Source organism: Mirounga leonina, unplaced genomic scaffold, assembly GCF_011800145.1.
Source record: "Mirounga leonina isolate KUSES-001 unplaced genomic scaffold, KU_Mleo_1.0 Mir_242, whole genome shotgun sequence".
Classification (NCBI taxonomy): Eukaryota; Metazoa; Chordata; class Mammalia; order Carnivora; family Phocidae; genus Mirounga; species Mirounga leonina.
Genome location: NW_023270627.1, coordinates 517095 through 537553, shown reverse-complemented (window position 1 = coordinate 537553; position 20459 = coordinate 517095). Strand labels below are relative to the sequence as shown.

At 46.3% G+C, this 20459-nt stretch overlaps 2 protein-coding genes across 2 annotated transcripts in view; both read left to right on the top strand.

The window, feature by feature from the left end:
- MYO3A (myosin IIIA) overlaps positions 1-8444 on the top strand; it is a 221092-nt gene extending 212648 nt beyond the window's left edge. The window contains exons 32-33 of the mRNA XM_035029490.1: positions 1200-1343; positions 7577-8444. Of these exons, the coding sequence (XP_034885381.1) occupies positions 1200-1343; positions 7577-7694 (262 nt within the window). The 3' untranslated portion in view covers positions 7695-8444. The remainder of the gene's footprint in view (positions 1-1199; positions 1344-7576) is intronic.
- Positions 8445-11984: 3540 nt separating this feature from the next.
- Positions 11985-20459, top strand: part of GAD2 (glutamate decarboxylase 2) — a 78763-nt gene continuing 70288 nt past the window's right edge. The window contains exons 1-6 of the mRNA XM_035029475.1: positions 11985-12491; positions 13202-13261; positions 13458-13607; positions 14594-14827; positions 19489-19579; positions 20136-20248. Of these exons, the coding sequence (XP_034885366.1) occupies positions 12416-12491; positions 13202-13261; positions 13458-13607; positions 14594-14827; positions 19489-19579; positions 20136-20248 (724 nt within the window). The 5' untranslated portion in view covers positions 11985-12415. The remainder of the gene's footprint in view (positions 12492-13201; positions 13262-13457; positions 13608-14593; positions 14828-19488; positions 19580-20135; positions 20249-20459) is intronic.

Below are 20459 nucleotides of genomic sequence, written 5' to 3'. Positions count from 1 at the left end.
ACGTGCTAAATCTCACTCCTTACAATGTTTATGGGTTTGTCAGGAAATAAGGTTTGTGTAGCCTGTAGGTGTGGCAACTTAGGCTCACACTATTCCCCTTTTCCTGGAACATTTCAGCCCACCAATACTTGCCTATTTTAACATTATACCACTATTGCAATTAACTGACTTCCAGAGAGTGCTAATAACAATCAAGGGTTCTTCTGTTAAGCACCAGTCTCACTGAGCTCTTGACTTACGTATCAGTGGCATTCTGAAAGTTCATTTGTAAATTGGTATCTGTAACTCAAAAAGCACTTTTCCCCAGAAACACTGTAACACTTGGTCGTCTTCCAGACCTCTATCTGTTTACCTCATATGAAGTCCCATCACAGTACAGGCACTGAGCACCGCAGGAACCAGAACGAGTGTGAGTAAGTCCAAGAATTAAGATGGTCACAGACACACCCCTGTGTGTATATCATGTGCAGGAATTAAGTTTGGTTTTTTTTTTAAGATTTTATTTATTTATTTGACAGAGAGAGACACAGCGAGAGAGGGAACACAAGCAGGGGGAGTGGGAGAGGGAGAAGCAGGCTTCCTGCCGAGCAGGGAGCCCGATGTGGGGCTCGATCCCAGGACCCTGGGACCATGACCTGAGCCGAAGGCAGACGCTTAACGACTGAGCCACCCAGGCGCCCCGCAGGAACTAAGTTTTAACTTAGCACAGAAACTAGCCCACTAAAGGCCAACCGTAAGGAGACGACAGAAGGTAACCTATGAAGGAAGTAAGGTAAGATCATGAAACATTGTGTGCAGCAGTGTACTTACCGGATGGCTGAGAAAATCGGAAAATGCTAGGTGTTGGCACATAAAGTTTTTCTCATATGGCCCAAGCGTCAGTTGTAAACCCTGTCCTAGACCGGCCAGACGGGAACTTTGTAATCACCAGCTCTACTAGTTTTGTGCCTTGGTGTATGAGATGAAGTCAGGAAAAACTGCTCCAGCAGCTGATGTTCTCATAAAGGTGAGAGATGAGGGTTTTGTTTTTCTTTTTAACTTATGGTGTATACTGTTTTATGCATTCCAAGACTCCTCTTGTTTCTATTGACATGTAGGTATTACTTTTAAATTATACAAGGTAAAGGAAGAAAGCCAGTATCCTATAAGTTTGAGTAAAGTAGATTGAAACTATGATGTGTTTATGTGTTTATTTACAGTCGGGGAAAATTATTAGACCTGGAAGATTTCTATTATAAGGAATTTTTGCCCAGTCTTTCTGGACCAAAGGAACATAACTCTAGCTTGAGAGAAGGAAGACAACAGGGAGAACACCAGCATCAATGTTTTAATGCTAACGAAAGGTAATAAGCTCCCTCCTAAACAACAGCATTTTCCACATTTTACTCCCAGTTCCATTTCTAAAGCACTGTCACTGTGTTTGGACTATAACAAAATATTCTCACCGACTAATGCCTCTTAAGATGATGTGTTATTTAAAAGTAAACTCAGGGATTATGGTAGGATATTCAGACAACCCAGTTTCATACCTGTTTTCGTGGTGTCCTTGTTAATAGCACCCTCTTTTAAAAGTAACTCACTTTGGGGGCACCTGGGTGGCTCTTGATTTCGGCTGAGGTCATGATCTCATGGGTTGTGATATCAAGTCCCTCCCCCATGCCCACCACCCCCTCCCCCGTGGCGGGCTCGGGGCTCAGCTGGAAATCTGCTTCAAGATTCTCTCCCTCTGACCCTCCCCTGACTTGCAGGCATGTGCGCACGTGCTCTCTCTCAAATAAATAAATCTTTAAAAAAAATTTTTTTTTAATTTAAGAAATACCTCACTTTGGATGATAAATTATATGGTCATACTGACTACAAGCAATAAACCGTATCCAAAATCTGTGTTTAAGTTCTAACCAATGTAATCTTAAACACTTACTGGCTTCTCAGTTATGCTGTGTGATTTCTCAGAATCCATGACATCAGACCAAAATAATATCTGGAAGAAAGATTCGTATGGAAATATGTGGGGTTTGGGGGAGATTTTTTAAAGATTTTATTTATTTATTTGAGAGAGAGAATGAGTGGTGGGGAGGAGCAGAGGGAGAGAGAAAGAGAGAAGCAGACTCCTTGCTGAGCAGGAAACCTGATGCAGGGCTCCATCTCAGGACCCAGAGATCATGACCTGAGTTGAAGATGGACACTTAACTGACTGAGCCACCCAGGCATCCCAAAATACGTGTTTTAGATTTGATTTCTCAGTTCTCCACTAACTTTGTTTGACACTAAGTATCTTAAACCATTTGTAGCTTACTTACTACTTTGGGAATTTTTTCCCCCAAAAAAACTCTTTGTGAATTTGAGGGCAAATTCTTTGAATTTGAATTATTTGTTTTTTTTTTTTTTAAGATTTTATTTATTTATTTGAGAGAGAGAGAATGAGAGACAGAGAGCACGAGAGGGAAGAGGGCAGAGGGAGAAGCAGACCCCCTGCTGAGCAGGGAGCCCAATGTGGGACTCGATCCCGGGACTCCAGGATCATGACCTGAGCCGAAGGCAGTCGCTTAACCAACTGAGCCACCCAGGCGCCCAAATTATTTGAAATTGAAGGCACAAAATAAAGTGGAAACCTGATATACAAGAAATGGGAGTAACGACAGGCAACAGAAAGCTATTCTTCCAAAATCCTAAGTGAACATCTGTCAGCCTCGGGCACTCACAGCCCTCACTGTCTCTTATACAGTATTGACCTCGCAGTTAAGAGAAGAGGTTTTAGAGTCAGTCAGTCTTAGATTTGGATCCTGATTCTGCCACTTGGTAGTTGAGGGACCTTGCTCATGTTACCAGACCTCTCTGAGCCTGTTTCCACATCTGGAAAGGTTTCACTAATAACTACCTCACTGCGTTGTCAAAGAGATTAAGTGAAATGGTGTATGTGAAGCACTTAACAGCAGATGTGGCATAGGGGAGAGGTTCCAGAGATGGTGGCTCTTTTCATCTTTATTTGCTTTTATAGAATCTACTTGATTTCCACCCCTTGTCTCCAAAAGAAGATGTGTTTCTTCCATCTTGAGATCAAGAACTGTAACATATTGGTGGAGCTTAGATGTTCTAGTCTAGTCACAGGGTTCTACACAGGAAAATAGCAAGTGCCCAGAAAGATTAAGTGACTTGCCCCAAGTCACACACTGAGTTAGTGAACTAAAATCCAAGGTTTTTCACTTCCTGCTCAAATTGCTTTCCACTGACTTACCTGTTTCCCATTTTAACAACCCAATCTACATCCTCTCTAGTATATTCTTTCTCCCCTTCCCCCAAGCACAGACACACATCTGCTGTAAAAGCATTATATCCCTGAAATACTGCCTGGGGTTCCAGCGGTATCTGTAGACGTGTACTTAGTATTCACTAGAATGAGAATGCTAGAAGCTAGCATTGGCTGAGTGCTTCCTTTGGGTTGGACGCTATGCTGTTCACCCATTTAATTCTTATAGCAATTCCTCTTACTGCCCCATTTTATAGATGAGGAGGCTAAGTCAACAACGTTTAATAACTGCAAAGTCACCTAGATAAGAAGTGAGGGAGCCAGAATTCGAACACAGACCTTTTAGAGTTTAGAGTCAATGACGTGGACCACTACTCTTTATTGCCTCCCCGTGCAAAGACCTGTGCTGGGTGCTTGAGGAAGGAGAGGACACAACGGTGCACACAGTGTCATCCTTATCGCCAAAGAGCTTGACTCTAGAGAGAAAGTAAACGATCAAACAAAGCTAAACAAGGTAACTCCAAGAGGGGATTTTTCTAAGCTAAGGAAGACTAAAGAGTCAAAACTACAAATGCCCTAAGTAAACCTTGATGGGACCCTGGATTTAAATAGAAAACAGGTGATGTAATGAGCACTGGGTGTTGTGTGCAACTGATGAATCACTGAATTCTACCTCTAAAATAAATTAATTAATTAATTAATTAATTAATTAAAAAAATAGAAAACAAAAGAAACAGAAAAACAGCTCTAAAAGACATTTGGGGACAATTAGAGAAACTTGGCATCAAACTGTATGTTGGAAGATATTATTGCAGAAAGAATATATATATATATAATTATTATATACATTAAATTATATGACAAATATATATCTTATATATAAGTATACTGTTTTATATATTTATAAGTAAACATATTATTCTGATAATATTTTACATATTATATATACACCCCTGTGTGTATATCATGTGCAGGAATTAAAACTTAGCACAGAAATTAGCACATACACACCAGTACTAATGTCACCCAGGAAGGTGTGAGTAGGTCTGAGAATCAGGGACCACAGCAGTGATGAAGTTGAGTGTTTCATGGATTTTAAATGAGTAAAAGTAGTAGCAGGTAGTGATTAGAGAATGTCATTAGAAAATAACAGAACTGATGTCTCCCTCATCTCCTCCTCAGGTGAGTCTTAGTGGGCTCTCTGTTGAGCAGTACTGAGAAAGGTGGGGTTTTTAAGGCATGGCCAGATTTTAATTATGACAAGGAGATATAGGGAGGATGGTAAGGAAAAAAAATAAAATGGAACAAGAGTGCCTTGGTTAGGGGATAGGTAAATCGTGAAGGAAGCATCAGCAGAAAAGAGACAAAGGGATACAATGGGGAAAGTATGAGATTTGAGTGATGTGGACATGGATTTGAATCCTCACTCCACTCCTCACTTGCTCTATCAAGTAGAACCAGTCCGTTTCCTCATCTGCAGATCGAGGCTAAGGAGAACCTCAGGTCTTGCCATGCTGTCCTTAGAATTAGAGATAATGTGTGGTGTAACTGGCAGAGGGTTGATACTCAGTATTCTCATAATAACAGAAATGAACTGAATAGGTAATGAGAATTCAAGTCAGTTAATCAGAAGAGAATGATCACCAGCCCCATAGATGCCCATGATGATGCTACCCAAAGACCTTCCCTGTCAAGTATCCACTGAGCTCAAAATGCCCTAAAGACCTTCCCAATGGTGTCTTTTTTTTTTTTAATTCCCTATTCAGAATGGACCAGAATAAGGGCATATTCATCTGCAAGCAAAAGTCAAGCCCTCTCCTTTCATTATTATTTTCACTGCTTTACGTATACCTTCAATGACCCTGCCCTTTTCTCCCTCAGTTATAATCAATTGGCAAACCCCAGTGCTGGGTAAACTCAACTTTCTACCCAATCCATTCCATAAACCCAAGTTTCTGCCCAATCCTCAATCCTGCACCTACACAGCTGTACATGGCTATACAAAAACACAACCAAATCTCACTCAAGCTATATGAGCACAGACCTGAGCCCTTGGAGTTATTTTGTCATACTTTATTTCCCTAAAATTCCACTGTCCCACTGTCCAAGTCCACTCTTTCAAGACCCCTTTCTCTCTCTCAAACCTTCAAAACCTCCTCGCTTTCACCTTCTTTCCTGTGTTAATGAGAAAATATAGAGAACAGACACATACTCCCACCGCCAAATCTACCACTTACCCATAGACTTCCCTCAGTTTACTACAGATGACTGTCTGTCCTACCTGAGGCCAGACCTTCCTGTTGTGCACTGAATCCAGGTCCTTCCCTCTGCTCAAGAACATTGTCCTGCAGTTATCCCCTCCCTTTTCTGCATCTTGAATGTTTGTCCTCTTTACTGCATCATTTCTGACAATCTGTGAACATGATGCAATTGGACCCATCATAAAAAACACACTTGACTCAATCCCCCTTCCAAACCCCGTGTTCCTGCTCTTCATGATAGCAAGAGAGTTACACGAGAGCGATCCTTCCTTCTCAATGTTCTTGCTTCCCATTCTCTCATGGGCCACTGTACTTAGGATTCCCTCCCCACCACGCCACAGAAACTGCCCCTACCAAGGTCACAAATGACCTCAGTTCTGCCATATCCCATGATCTATTCTCAGTCCTTATCTTGTCCTATCATTTTCTTCATTGTCCTAACATTTTCTTCATTGGCCTCCAGGACAGTACTTCCCTTGATTTGCCTCCTACCTCACTGGCTGCTCCTTCTCATTCTCCATTGCTGATACCTCCTCATTTCATGGACCTCTTAACATTGGAGTGTCCCAGTCCTTTGCTTTATCAACACATACTCTCTTCACCTTAAATATCATCTGTCTACTTGAAATTCCAAAACTGAAATCTCTAGCCTAGATTGGGATTTATACATCCAACTGCCTATTCATTATCTCCTCTTGACTATCTAATAAATATCTCAAACTTTACAAAACCAAAACCATAATATTTATCCCCCTCTCCCCAAAAAATATACTCTTCCTATAACCTTCCCCATCTCGTTAAATGGCAACTTCACCCTTCCAGTTGTTTAAGCCAAAAACCTTGGAGACATTCTTGATTCCTTTCATTCACAACCCACACCCAATGTATCAGCAAACTCTTTCAGTTCTGCCTTCAAGTATGACCAAAACCTGATCAGTTCTTTCCTCTTCTACAAACCTCATCCAAGCCACTCTCAGTCTGGCTGGGACTATTGCAATATCTCATAACAGACCTCCTTACTTTACTTACTTAAGCAGCCAGATCCTTTTATGAACCATTCCTCCACTCATATCCCTCCACTGTCTGTCTAGGTCTAAGTAAAATTCAAATCCTTGCCGTGGTCCCAAAGCACTCAATTTTCTGCCACATTATCCCTTCATTCCTCCTGCTCTCAATCCTTGCTATCCCCCCCACCACTTGCTTACTTCATTCAAGCCACGGTGGCCTCCTTGCTGTTCCTTGAACACAGTACACATACTGTAGTCTTGGGGCCTTAATGCTGGTTGACCCATCATCCTGGACTGACCTCTCTTCCCTAAGAGATCTGCCTGCTCTCCCCTCCTCATCCCTTCAGGTATCTTTTCAAATGTCACCTTATCAGAGAGGCCTTTCCTGGTCACCCTCAATGAAATTGCTTGTACAGGAAGACACACACACACACACCCCCAACAGTCTTACCTTATTAGCCCGCTTTACTTGTCTGCATAGCATCTCTCACCACCTGGCATATTAAGGTTGTCAATGGTCCTCTCCCACACTAGATTAAACTCCATAGAGTAGGGACTTTTGTTCACCTTTAGCCTACACTGATGGCTAATACTTAGTAGGTACCACATAAGTGAATGAATGCTTCTATGTAGCTGCATAAGGGAGCATCTTTTTTCCCCAGTCAAGTTGCAGAATCTAAAGGTAAAGTTGGTTCAGGAAGGGCGGCCCAACAGCCTCCTTGAAATAGCTGAAAGGCCCAGAGCTAACAGTGGTTGATCAGATTTGGGAGGAGGGCTTCGGAGAAACATTTGAGCAGTTTTAAAATGCAAAACGAGGGTTGTCTATTTAGGCACTTTGAATTTTCCTGCTTGACCAAAATGTGTTAAAAAAAAAAAAAAATTAAGGTGCTAAAACCTGCTGAGAAAATTATGCAGCTGCATTTGTCCACTATCCTGATGTTTTGAATGTGTGGCTCTTAACTGCCTGCAGTTGGTCGGAGGTGGGAGGAGCAGAATCGCCTAACTGGGTGGGCGGGGCGGCGCGGGCGCCGCTCACTCTCGGGCCCTGGGTCTCGCTGCAGGTGCTGGGCGGGTGAGAACCAGGAGCAGGAGGAAAGCGACTCCGCAGCCAATCCCTACGACTACAGGAGGCTCCTGCGCAAAACCTCCCAGCGGCAGCGCCTCGTGCAGCAGGTGTAGCCCGGCTGTTCTGGGGGCCATCCCATGAGAATGTGCGCGAGACTGCGGGGCTTTGCAGGGGCCAAGCGGGAGACCCTCGGACGCTGGCACCACAGGAAGCTAAAGCCGCGGCCCTGACCTTGGCAGGGGCTGCCCGCTGCGCTCGCCCCTCGAGTGCCTGGGCCAGCCTCCCCGAAGGCGGAGAAGTGAGATCTTTTCGGACGCCGTGTCTCCGCGCTCCGGCACCCTCTACTCCCACCAGCCCGCCAGTCGGGGCATCCCTATCCCTGGCCCCCTGTGTATCTCTTTGTTCACTCATTTACAACTCCTGTGGACCCGACTGCGCCTGAGCTCTCGCCGATCCCTCCGCTCTCGTTTTGGATGACTTCAAAGATCTCTTTTTCCTTGGAAACGGCTCTCCCAGCCCCGCGGAACACTCGAGGGCCGAGCAAAACAGCTCGGGTGGGAGGAGAGGAGAGGGCGTGGGAAGCTTTGAAGATGAACTTCATCTCACACTCGCGCTTTCCCTTCCCGTGGTTATTGAGCTTATTAAATAAAGAAAGTGCCTTGGAAAGTCCGTGGCTTTCGGGGCTGGTCCCCCGATATTCCCCTTTAGGGCTGGACTCCTCCTGTCCAGCTGTGCAGGTGCAGGTGCCCAGGCAGGGGGGCGACGGTGCCTGTTGTCTCCACCAGCGAACAGTCCCGACCTCCAACCATCCCAAACATACCCAGGTCTTGCGACCCAATCATGGCCTCGGGACAAATTCCCAAATCCCCCCACCCCCGACCCTGCGCGCGCGCACACACACCTCTAGCCCCGCCACTGAGCAAACTGTCAGGTTTTTTAGGTTCTCCTAGTCTGCAAATTTGAGGCAATATCCTGGGCTCCGAATTTTGCCGTATTTAAGAGAGGGGAGGGCAATGGGTGGGCAGAGGTTTGCCTTCCTCAGTCGACTGCATCTTATTTTAAAACCTGGGTTGAGCTCTTCTGTGAAACTGACGCCGTCCGTGTCTACGCTGTCTGAAGAGCGTCAGGAAGGACGGCGAGGTGATTTCACGGACAACAGAATTGGGAGAAGGGTTTTGGGATGGGGCTTGTCCCTCCTGGTGGTGTACGTTGCACCTGCGGCCCGAAGCCAGGAGACTTCGGGGAGATTCTGGAGGATCGAGTGAGGGCGGGTGAATGTCTGTTGAGCCGCTCGCCCACCAGATGTAAGGTGCTCTCCAACCCAAAATGTTGACGCCGAAAGGTCCCCCAGAGATGCCTCGTACGTACAACCTCTTCATTTTACAAATGAGACCCGCTCGAGGGGGAACCTCCCGCTGTGGCAGGACCGAGCTCAGAGTTTAAGTGTGCGTTATAGGCGCTGCTCCTTCCGTGAGTTCTCGTTGCGGCCTCTGCTCGGGGTCACCCCTTGGGGACCGACAGCTCAGTTGTGACGGGCTGCAGGCTGGGCCTAGCACAGGCACCAGTGAAACCAGCGCTGCGGGCACGGTGCACTGTCAAGGAGGCGAGAGATTCTGGAACCCGAGTCCCCATGCCCCAAACCAAGCATCCACCCACCACCCGGAGGCCCCCTGGGGGGAAAAGCTGAGCTCCGCATTGCTGCCAGGCCTCTTCTTCAAGCTTCCGAAGTGGCTCCTGGCAACCCCGGGCCTTCCGTCGCTGGATTGGGAGGCAGTAGGCGCCCTCCCTAAACTCTCCACCCCCTTTTTGAGTGGGACTGGAAAAGGAAATCACAAACGCTCGGTGAAAGGTTTCAGTGTTTTTATTTCCCTTTTTTCTTTTGTATTTCTTTGTTTTCTCTCCTTTTTCTTTCTCTCTTTCCATCTCCCTCTTTCTGTCCTTCGACATTTGAACACTGGGAAGACACAAGGGAAAACTCTTGGCAGACATTCTTTTTTGGGAGACCTGCAATGCGATCTCTGGATAATCCACAGACAAGAAATAGGTCAACCCAGGAAACCCGCCCAGGAGAGCAGCCACTGGAGCATGGGTCTCTCTCTCCCCCTATTGAGGAAGAGGCATCCAAAGCTTTTCCCCAGAGCACTGGCCCACCTCCCCTTCCCATTTGGTGGCTGCCTCCTTTGTGAACTAATGACTGTAATTATTACCGCCCTGAGCTCTTTTGTTATCTCCTACGCCAAGCCCAGGAGTGGGGGGGGGAGTGGGCTCTTTTTCCAAATCAAAGTCTTTATAAAGCAAATTGCCGTCTAGGGAGGGACCACATTAAGGAAAGACAAATCAGATCCCTGAGTGCTGAGAAGAAGGGTGTGTTAAATAAAAAATGTAAATACCACCATTAGATTCAAAGTACTCCAGAGCTGCAGGGATTTAGTCGAGTTTGAACAGTGGGATTTTAAGTCGCGTTTAAAAAAATTATTATGTTAAATCCAGGTGTGTGGTTTCTACCTTCCCTGTGTTTTAATCTGTTTCTTCCTTCGGGGATTTGTGAGTGTGTTTTAAACGCTCGTTTTAAAGAATTTTTATGTCTTCGACCACTTACTCATTGCAGAAAAGTTCTGCAACCCCATCCTGCTGGGTCGAAGCAAAACATTTAGCAGGATTTGAGGTGGATTTAAACAAAGAACTAATCTCTCTGGCTCGGATCTGTACTGATGGAGCAAGAGCGGCGGAGCTGCCCTGCCCGCGAGCAGACGGCCCAACCACGAAGTCTTCACACCCAGGCGTTGTAACCTGAAGCCAAGAGCGCCGGAGAAGGTGGCTACACTGAGGCCTGGGTCCATGCCCACCAAGCGCCCGCAGCCTGATGCAGGCTTCTCGACGCAGCCGGCTTTGCGCCAAGTCTACGGCAGGACCTTGGCCAGCGCCCTTCCCCGACACGACTCCCAGCTCGGGCACGGAAGAAGACAAAGCTTCGTGGAGAGACTTTACAGGCCCCCGCGTGTTTGGGAACATAGGAATTGGGCTTGAATGCGGCCACCGAGGCCCCACGACGCCCTTCCTAAGCGAGGATCCACGGGCGGTGGCCAAGACTGAAGATCCGTGAGTCTCTGCTTTGACAGCAACTTTGGTGACTTGATTCAGGAGGGCAAAGAAATGAGGGCTTGTGAACAGAGTGGAAATGAAAAACGCTCGCTCAAGGGAATGCACGCGGCGGAAGCAGGACGCAGCCTTTCCCCACCAGGGTCTTCCTCAGCCTCTCTCTCTGAGAGCCCAGGAGCCGCAAGGTGTACGTGACGCTGATCTCCGCTACTAAGGGAAAGCAACGCGAACTCAACGGAGCCCAAAAATCTCAGGGCGTGTTCCCTTTGTTTAACAGCTTTTAACGTACAGGAATTGTAAGAGAGTAGAGATGCTGACTTTCTCAGAAAAGAAGAAACCCCTTCCCACCAGGCCTCAGAAATAGTGAATCTCGCCGGCCCCACCACCCTCCCCCGGCTATCGTGAAGATTCTCGGGGGGAGGGAGGGTCCGGGGGGGAGGAGACCATTGATTTGAGGCCTACTGACTCGAAGGGCCCAGCAGGCGATGCCTTCTTTCCGCCTTGAATTTGGAAAGCTCAGATTGCTTAGCCGGAAACTCTGTGCACGCCTCCCACGCACACATCGATTCAGGTCACACGAAAGCAGCAAACCCTTCCACGCCTCCGCGGGCCAAGGTCGCTGAATGACCCGATCCCATCCCCCATGAGCCGTCAATCCTGCCTGCTGATTCTAGTTGCTCTCCCTCGCCCCCTCCCCAAGAAGTTTCCATTCCTTTTATTTTTTTCCCCAGCCCGAGGTCCTCGGTGATAGGCTCCTGCGTGGATTTTAATTGCCTCTCAATCAGCATTCTTTCTCCCAGCCGTCAGTCCCGTCAGTCAGATCCTGGACGGTGGGTTCAGCGACCGCGCTCTCCGAAGCACAGGAATGACGCGCTCCCGAGCACCGCGCGGCTGGATAGGAAGGCGTCAGGCTCTACTAAGGAGCTGAAATGAGCCCTTAAGCGCGTAGGCGCCCTGCCCCCACCGTCCCCTCCCCAAGCTCACGAACCGCTTGTGATTCCAGCCCAGCCGCCGGGGCTCTCGAGGTCACAGCGACCTCAGCACCGTCTTGGAGGAAGGCGGCGCGATTTCCGCGCCGCATTCCCGGCAGCAGGAGCCAGACCTCAAACAATACGCCAATCGATGCCTGTATGAGACCCGTTCCGGCCACCCGCTCCGCCTCGCCAAGGTCTCTCCGGTCTACCCCTAGCTGAAGCCGGCGCGCAGTCAGCAGCGTTAGCACTCGGGACAGCGCACCCGAGCCCGCGGGGGCTGTTTGCGGGCTAGCGGCTAGCGCTCCCCGGGGGCTCCCCTGCACGCCTCCCACCCACACGCTCTGACTCCAGCTCGTGAGCGCTGTCTGCCTCGCACCCTCCCTCTCCCATTTTTTCTCTCCGTCGCCCCCTCATCCATCCGGATTGGACTCCTCCTTCAAAAGCAGTTCGGGTGCTCGGCGCTTTCCCATACCCCTGCTCCGCGGACCCTTCGGTCTCCTTCCCTATTTAACCTCAGCCTTCCGAGAGAGTTGCCACGTCTCTAAGCCCTAACCCCAACACACACACGCATTCACACGCAGACACGCACGTTCCCTGTCGCTGTGTGACACCCACCCTCTGCCGCACGGCCGCGCGGTCCCCGCGCCGTGCCCTCCTCCCGCCACACTCACACACGCACGCAGGCGCGCGCAGCGCCGAGCAGAGGGCAGCTCGCCGACAGTTCGCACTTGGAGGCGACCCGCTCCAGTCTCACAGCGCTGATGGCATCTCCAGGCTCCGGCTTTTGGTCCTTCGGGTCTGAAGATGGCTCCGGGGATCCCGAGAACCCCGGCACAGGTAGGGGAACAGGGGCCTGCAGCAGGCGAGCTTTGCGGGTGGAATGGGGTTTGCAGTGCTAAGGAAGACGAAGGAGGTTTTTCCACCTGCAGCAGGAAACTTCGGACACTTGGCCCTGCTCTCGCTGTAGGTCCCTGATGGCCCAAGAGACCAAAACCTCACAGGCCCTTATCCCTTGGAAAGACACCCAAAGAATCTCAGACCCTTTTCAATGAAGTCTGGGAGAGCCCCCAAACGCAGAGGCGTCTCCTCGACACCGAATTCCGTGGGCCTGGAGCACTGCCACCATCTTGGTGTCTGGACCCTGTAGAGGGATAGAGTGGCTGTGGGGAAAGGGAAAAAATGGGAGATAGAATTCTTGGTCTGGAAGGAGAGGCTGCGAGGAAAATGGACAGCTTCGGTATCTAGGAAAACTCACTGGAGCAAGGCAGGAAGGGGAGTTTGCCTGAACCTACTGGCACCTGGAAGGCAAGGGCAAAGGGCTGGAGTCTCTGAGCTCTTGGAAAGAAATCAGGGAACGTAAGGTCGGGCTGGGCTGGGCCGGGCCGCCTGGCTCCCGTGACCCTCCTGCACCTGTCCTTTGTGCGGAGCCCAGGACGGCCTCTTTCTGAACCCCGGGTTTAGTGCATTTGTTCCCGTAGAAGGAAACTTCACACGTCGTCTGCTTTCTCTTTCTGCCTCGCTGTACGCCTACCTGTCTTTCCTTGCAGCGAGAGCCTGGTGTCAGGTGGCCCAGAAGTTCACGGGAGGCATCGGAAACAAGCTGTGCGGTGAGTGCCCAGCCCGTGCCGGGGGAGGGAGTCGAAAACGGCCAGTCAGTCGCCTCTGTGTCCCGCGGGGGCAGTGTGGCCTTCTCACCTCCTCATCCCCAACAGCGGAGTTGAGGTTGCTTGGCCGGGGATGGGCAGGCGCGAGGGAGCTGGGACCGGCGGGCGGCTGACCAGCGCTCTCGATGTGCTTGCCTAGCCCTGCTCTACGGAGACGCCGAGAAGCCGGCGGAGAGTGGCGGGAGCGAGCCCCCGCGGGCCACCTCCCGGAAGGCTGCCTGCGCTTGTAATCAGAAGCCTTGCAGCTGCCCCAAAGCGGATGTCAACTATGCGTTTCTACATGCAACAGGTAAAGGCGCCCCGTGGGGTCCCCGGGAGCCACTGTCCCTCGCACTGTCCCACCCACCGCAACCAGAAGGGACTCGATGACAGGGGCCTGACCCGAGTCGTGGAGAAGCAGGGCGGAGGCGGACCTCACGTGAATCTTCAGCTGAAAGCGAGAAACACTGGGCCTGTCCCTTCCGTCTGAGCCCCAACCCGGCCTCTGCGCAGCGCTGGGCGCGGGCGTTCCAAGGGGATTCTCGGGCCGCGGCTCTCTTGCCCCAGTGCCGCCCGCGGGTCTGCGGTTGGCGGAGGTCCCCGCGCGCGCTGGACCTCGAGGTCGGCTTCTTGGTGGCCGCTGAAACGGGTGGGACTTGGTTGATGAGACTTTCTAGGTCTTTAGATCGCAAGAGTAATTCATAGCTGCGGTTTCACAGGGGAACTATTCTATTCACGTGAGACCTGCGGGCGTTTTTACTCCCTTGTGTTTACACACCCAATCACCTAAACGCGCGCGCGCGCGCGCGCACCCACCCACCCACACACACACACACACACACACACACACTGACTTAGGAAACAGCGAGCCATCTTAATGGGTCAGGGATCCTAACATTGCATGCTCCACTTTGCCTGATTTGCCCAAAGGCATTCCTCAAACATTCCGATGTGACGTATTTCCATAATCATTTAAGATGATTTACTGAGATGTAACATTTAGGACGGACCCCGGTGAAACAGATGAATGGAGGCACACTCCTTTTAAAAAAGGAAGCAAACAATACCTTATGGATTGAAATGCAAAGAATTAACTTGGGGTGGGGAAGAAATCTCAATTTCTCTTTTTCCTTTGTCTTTGAAAAATACCTCCCATTTAAAGAAAATGCTCTGCGTTTCCAGATTTTTTTTTTAAGCACAAAATCTCTCAGTCCAAAGAAAAATTGCCAAATCAAGATCTTGCCTGGATATTTCCACAGTAAAATTAAAATGTGGCATTTTGATTCCATTCTTTAGACCTGCTGCCAGCGTGTGATGGAGAAAGGCCCACTTTGGCATTTCTGCAAGATGTTATGGACATTTTGCTTCAGTATGTGGTGAAAAGTTTCGATAGATCAACCAAAGTGATTGATTTCCATTACCCTAATGAGCTCCTTCAAGAGTATAACTGGGAATTGGCAGACCAACCACAAAATTTGGAGGAAATTTTGATGCATTGCCAAACGACTCTAAAGTATGCAATTAAAACAGGTATTGTCCAGTCAAAAATAATAAAGCTCTTTTTTCCTTTTACAATTTTTATTTTTTATATAAAAATGTTTTCTGTTTATGGAGTTACTGGTATTTTCAAATTAACAGAGTTATTTTCATCAATTAAAAGAAGTCATTATTAGAATGATATGAAGCAAAGTCACCCTTTACTATTAATGGTCATGCTTCTGAAGTTGATATCAGAAACATTATAAACGCATTAAGTATAAATCATCAGATTTTACACTGCACGTATTTGGCCACAGAGATTAACCACTGATGTAGAAGCAACCATTTGTCAGCAGAGGCCATTAGAAGTGACCCAAAATGGAGAAAGGAAGGGAATATGGAAATGAAACCTCAAAAGGCATGATCCAAACAAAAACCCAATACTAGTGTAGTGCTAGTCATTTCTTTGGCATAGGAATGGTCAGACATTGGATAAACCATCCTATGTAATCATTGCAACAGGGGGATAATATTTTGGCATTGTCTCAAATGGCCAGGACTTCAGATTCGAGCCCCAGGTTTTCTCTTTTTTTAAAGAAATGTCCACAAAAGAAAACACAATACAAACTAGCTTAACAATTCAGCGGTGTTATATACAAGGATGTGTGTGCTTCATAGCCATTCTGAATATAAAATAAAGAAAATGGGTGGGGGAGGGGAATGAAATATCCTTATTTTAAAATGTATTTTGTATCTATTGCTTTTTTTCACAGTTGTCTTCATACGCTGTTTATTTATTTATTTATAGTATTTATTTATTAGTAACATTTATTTGGGCACATTGTAAGCTTTCATTTTATCTACACAAAATCAGCTATTTATCTCCCCAGGTCATGATTACCGCTTCTTTTCCTGCATTGTCTCTAATCATGCTGATGCATGATCCACTATACTTCATTAAAGCAATAAAAATAGGTATGAATGAATTTCATGAGGGATAGAAGACCTTGTGGATCTAAATTGATTTGTAGTCTTAAAAAAGATCCGCTAGCAACTAAAAATGTCACATGAATATTAATTACCATAGGAACTTGATTTTTTATGTTGCCATTTCTTTGGTTAATGAATTATCATATTGCTCTAATCAACCACAAGCATTTTAAGAATGTTTGCTGTGTGACTTTTAGCTACTACTTTTGGTTTTGTTTTTCCATTCGTTATACCAATAGAGAGGAAAAGTATGCAGAGAAGAAGCCTAAGGAAATGGATCTGCTGCATTATTAGTATCCACTTTTGTGAGACTATAGACTTAAAACTAGGTGCATAGGGAAAGGAGTTTAACTTGGTGATTTTGACCACACTTGGTCTGTGGAATATGAATTTTGAAGGCTTATTAGCTATCATTCTCAATCATGTTCACAGAGAATCCACATGATGTATATACTAGGCATTAAAGATGTTCTTCCAGCTTTTGATGTATCTGTGGGGGCAAACCTGAATAGTGTTTTTAATTCATTTTTGTTTGATCCATTCCCCTAACCTAATATTTAAATGTAATAATAGTAGGTTGCTACCTATTATTTTTATTGCTACCAAACTGGAAAGAACCTATAAAAATGTTTTACATCTTCATCCTTAAAAGCTGGTGATGTCTGACATGTAATTTAAAGAGTTAAGATAATGAGAATTGCAAGTCAATGAAAGTCATAGTTCTGTCTATCAATGCTTCCTTTAGTGTTAGGAGAAGATGGGGCAATTCAATTCTTAGACTTTGCCATAATGCTTGTGAGATTGTTGGTCAAATGTAGTTCTAATGCATTTTATTTAAAGTTCAGGAGAAAATAGGATTACGTTGGATTTCCAAGCATCAATATCAATATTATTCATAACACATGTAGTCTTCTGGTCTTCCCCATTCCACCCCTAAATAGCAGTTCAAAGAAGTAACACCGGTCACCTCTTTTTGACTAGCAAGCTTACAGGTTTTTATGCTATAACTGGTATTTGACGACTAGTACTATTTAGGGTCTGTAAAGTAGTTACCATCTCTGTGACCATTAGACATTTTAGTTCTCTTAGGGAGATGCTTTTATAAAATATGTTAGCACCTGCTTTCTACTGAGAGTCCTTAATCTAATTTTCACTTGGGCTCCAAGCTTAGAGAGGAGTGAGGGGCAGTGGGGTTAAATACTTGCAAGTGGAAGTCGTCCTGTATTGTTAAAATTACGTCTGTAAGAACTGTTGGAACAGAAAACTGAAAACTGCAGAGAATGATAGTATTTTAGAATAAATAACATTTTCGGGGATCATTGGACTTGGTGGTAGTGATGGTGGTTGGGGAGTGCAGGGGTTAATGAGTCTTTTAACGGAGCCATCAGACAAAGAAATGGAAGCATCATAAATGAGGCCGTCCTTGGGTGCGTGCTGTGGCTACACGGAGAGCAGTTTGGACCGACTTTGGGGCCCTCCCCAACTGATGGTGGACAAGGGGGTCAAGGCCGCCCGGGGCTGGTCGTTGGCCGAGCCTGGGCATCCTTCCTGGCTCATTTGCTAATCAGTGGGGAGCGTTCCAGAGGCGTGAGCGGCTCTAATCTCACGTTTCCTCCTCGCTGTCTGCCCGGCTGCGCGTGGCCGCCTATTCCCGGGCCCGGTGGGGGCGGCGGCGGCAGCTGGATGCCCAGGCCGGCTGGGACAGCTGGGGGCCTCCAAGGCAGGTCTCTCCCACCCTTTCTCTCGGAGAGCCTTGCCTGGATTCGCCGGCAGCCTGCGGGGGGGGTCACGGGAAGGGAGCAAATAGAATATTTCTGCAGCCCACTTCTGCAGAAATCAAGAGGACATGTTGCTCTAACCTGTCAAACTATCTCCTTCCATTTTTATCACATCACCATCAGTGAATGAAAATTTTGAGGCACGAGACATTCAGGTGCCATGGGCGACCAAGGTAAAAAAAAAAAAAGAAAGAAAGAAAGAAAAGCGAGTCAAGCCATTGAAGCCTCAAATTTGCTTCCCAGTTTTCCAAAGGCAGTGGGCAGGGTGGATTGGCCTTTTGATATCCTGGGGCCAGACACAGGCCTTGGAATTTCTCTCAATTTTTTTTGCAGAGGTTTTTCATGCCAAAGTTTCCAGAGAGTTAAATAGTGTGTGATAATAGACACCAGATTCATCCAGAAAATGCATATGAATTGGGAGAGTAGATTAATGGATTGATTTGCTAATCTTTATTAATTTCCTCACTTTAAGGAAATGGCTTAGGGAAAGAGAAATGAAGGGGAATCAGGAGGGAGAGGCGGCTGTGATTTCAGCTGTGAGCTCTAATGAAATGGGGAGTCAATGAGGCAGAGAAGGGAGGGCTGTTCCAGACAAGGGGCTTTCTCATTTTGCCTGGATGCATAAACTGACAGGGTCAGCATCAGAGGGCCTGGTAAAGAGCGAAAAGGTAGAAGGGCACTGTGCACAGCCACAGGGAAGCAAAACAATGCCGGAGCATGAGCGAGAGCCACACAAATCCCAGTCTCTTTGAAATGTGCCCTTTCCCAGCTCCTATCTTTTCCCGGTGTCTAAATGTCTAACCACATGCCCAAGGCTGATAAGAGAGCACTCCAGTCCTAGAGATAAGCTCTGTGTTGACTTTTGTCCCTGTTTTCCCCATTGCCTTCCTTTATCTTGTTTTGCCCATGCTGGCCTGAGAGACCGTCACCCCAGGCTTCAGACAGGTGTCCAATAAGTAGGGGCTGCCTTTTTATCAGATGCTATTTCCATAATTGATAATCTTCCAAAATTTTTGCTGCCAAGCAAATCACAGATTTAGAGATAGGCTTTTATGGGGCAAGACAAGGAATGGAATTCTAATGAGATATTTACAATCACATTTTAAATAATAGCCTCAGGAGTATTTGGATGTCAGCTCCTTTGGAGAGTTTTAGAGAAATCTAGAAGTTAATTAGATAAGCCTTGCTAATGGACTCATCAGCCCATTGAATATATCTTCATGTATCTTGTTGGTGGGGCAGTGATGTTGACCGTATCCCTCTTTACTTCAAATCACAACTATGAGGAGTTCTGTTGTTTATAATCAAGTATTTGGACAGAAAAGAATCGACAAGAATTGAATTTGCCCATGCCCTCTTTCGACAATCATCACCTTTTGAATCCAGGGCAAATCACCCAACAAAGTGTCCTATTTTCTCATTTTTGTGTTGTCTTTTGTAATCATCAGTCATTTGTCACTGATATCATTATGAATGTTGGCATGTTGGCATGCCTGGTGGATGTCATGATATGACTGATTCCCAGAACAACTTCAACAAAAAAGGATTTTTAGCAGCATGAGTGTAAACAAGAATAGCTTTGGATTACACGAGCATTTTAGTTTACAAATGTATTGAAGGGATGCTAGGAAATAAACTAGCATCCACATTGCAAACCACACTTGTTATTTTTTTTTTTATATCGGATAATGTTTAGAGGAAGCTTTTTTAGAGAGTGTGTTTTAAGAAATACCAAAACCCCAAATAGTCTCTCTTGTTAGATGAAATGCTCCTTTTGGATGTGTCTGCGTGTGCACACGCATGCATGCACATGTTGGGTTTCTGAATATGGATTTCCTATTACTGAAGGATCTTTCAAGGTTCTTTAGCTAGAGCAATCATGTGTTTGAGAGGCATTTATTTTCACTGGATGCAGTCTTGATTCTCGTATTCCATTTTATTCAGGGCATCCCAGATATTTCAATCAACTTTCCACTGGACTGGATATGGTTGGACTAGCAGCAGACTGGCTGACATCAACAGCAAACACCAACATGTAAGTTGTTAAATGTGGTGTTTTTTTTTTAAATCCAGGATAATTATTAGTGAGATTTCATAGTCTTTATTCTACCTCTCATGTGAAAATCTCTTTTTAATTAAGTAGTCCCTAACATAGTGATACAAACTTCAGAAGTATACGGGTGCTCACTCTAACTTAAAAGAAAAGAGTCCTGATCTATCTTTCATGCAATCAAAGCTATATAACATTTTTCAAACACAAAAGGCACTTTTTTGGCATTTTGGATTTGTAATTATGTATAAAGTGAACAAGAAATGGGACCAGATGATATCTTTTAAATAGTATTACTCTGCAGTGTTCTTTATTTATTCAATATGATAAATGACCCTTGGGCATTAAGCTCTTAACTTTAGGAATATAGAAAAATGGGCAACCTTTAAGAAGACATAATTTTCTCTCTGTTCAATAGAATAATCAAAACCTTTGTGAATGTAGGGCTTGAAGAGGGACATGCAATAGTTCTATAGATGTTGTAATGATGAATTATTTCTTCGAGTTACATACATAAAATGTGGCCATTACTACATTTCAGGTTCACCTATGAAATTGCTCCAGTATTTGTGCTCTTGGAATATGTCACGCTAAAGAAAATGAGAGAAATCATTGGCTGGCCAGGGGGCTCTGGCGATGGGATATTTTCTCCTGGTATATGATATTTCAACCTTTCTTTGTGTTTTTTCTTCTGATACACAGTGCCTCGTTATGAACATAGGAGCGATTAAGTATCTAGTCAGTGTTTCTGCTTATGTTAAATAGGTTATGTTGATCAAAAGAATGAGCGTGCTAATACATGACCATTGACCATGCTTCCAAGCCAACTCCCCATACTTGACCAATAGTTATTGGTGTTCAGAAA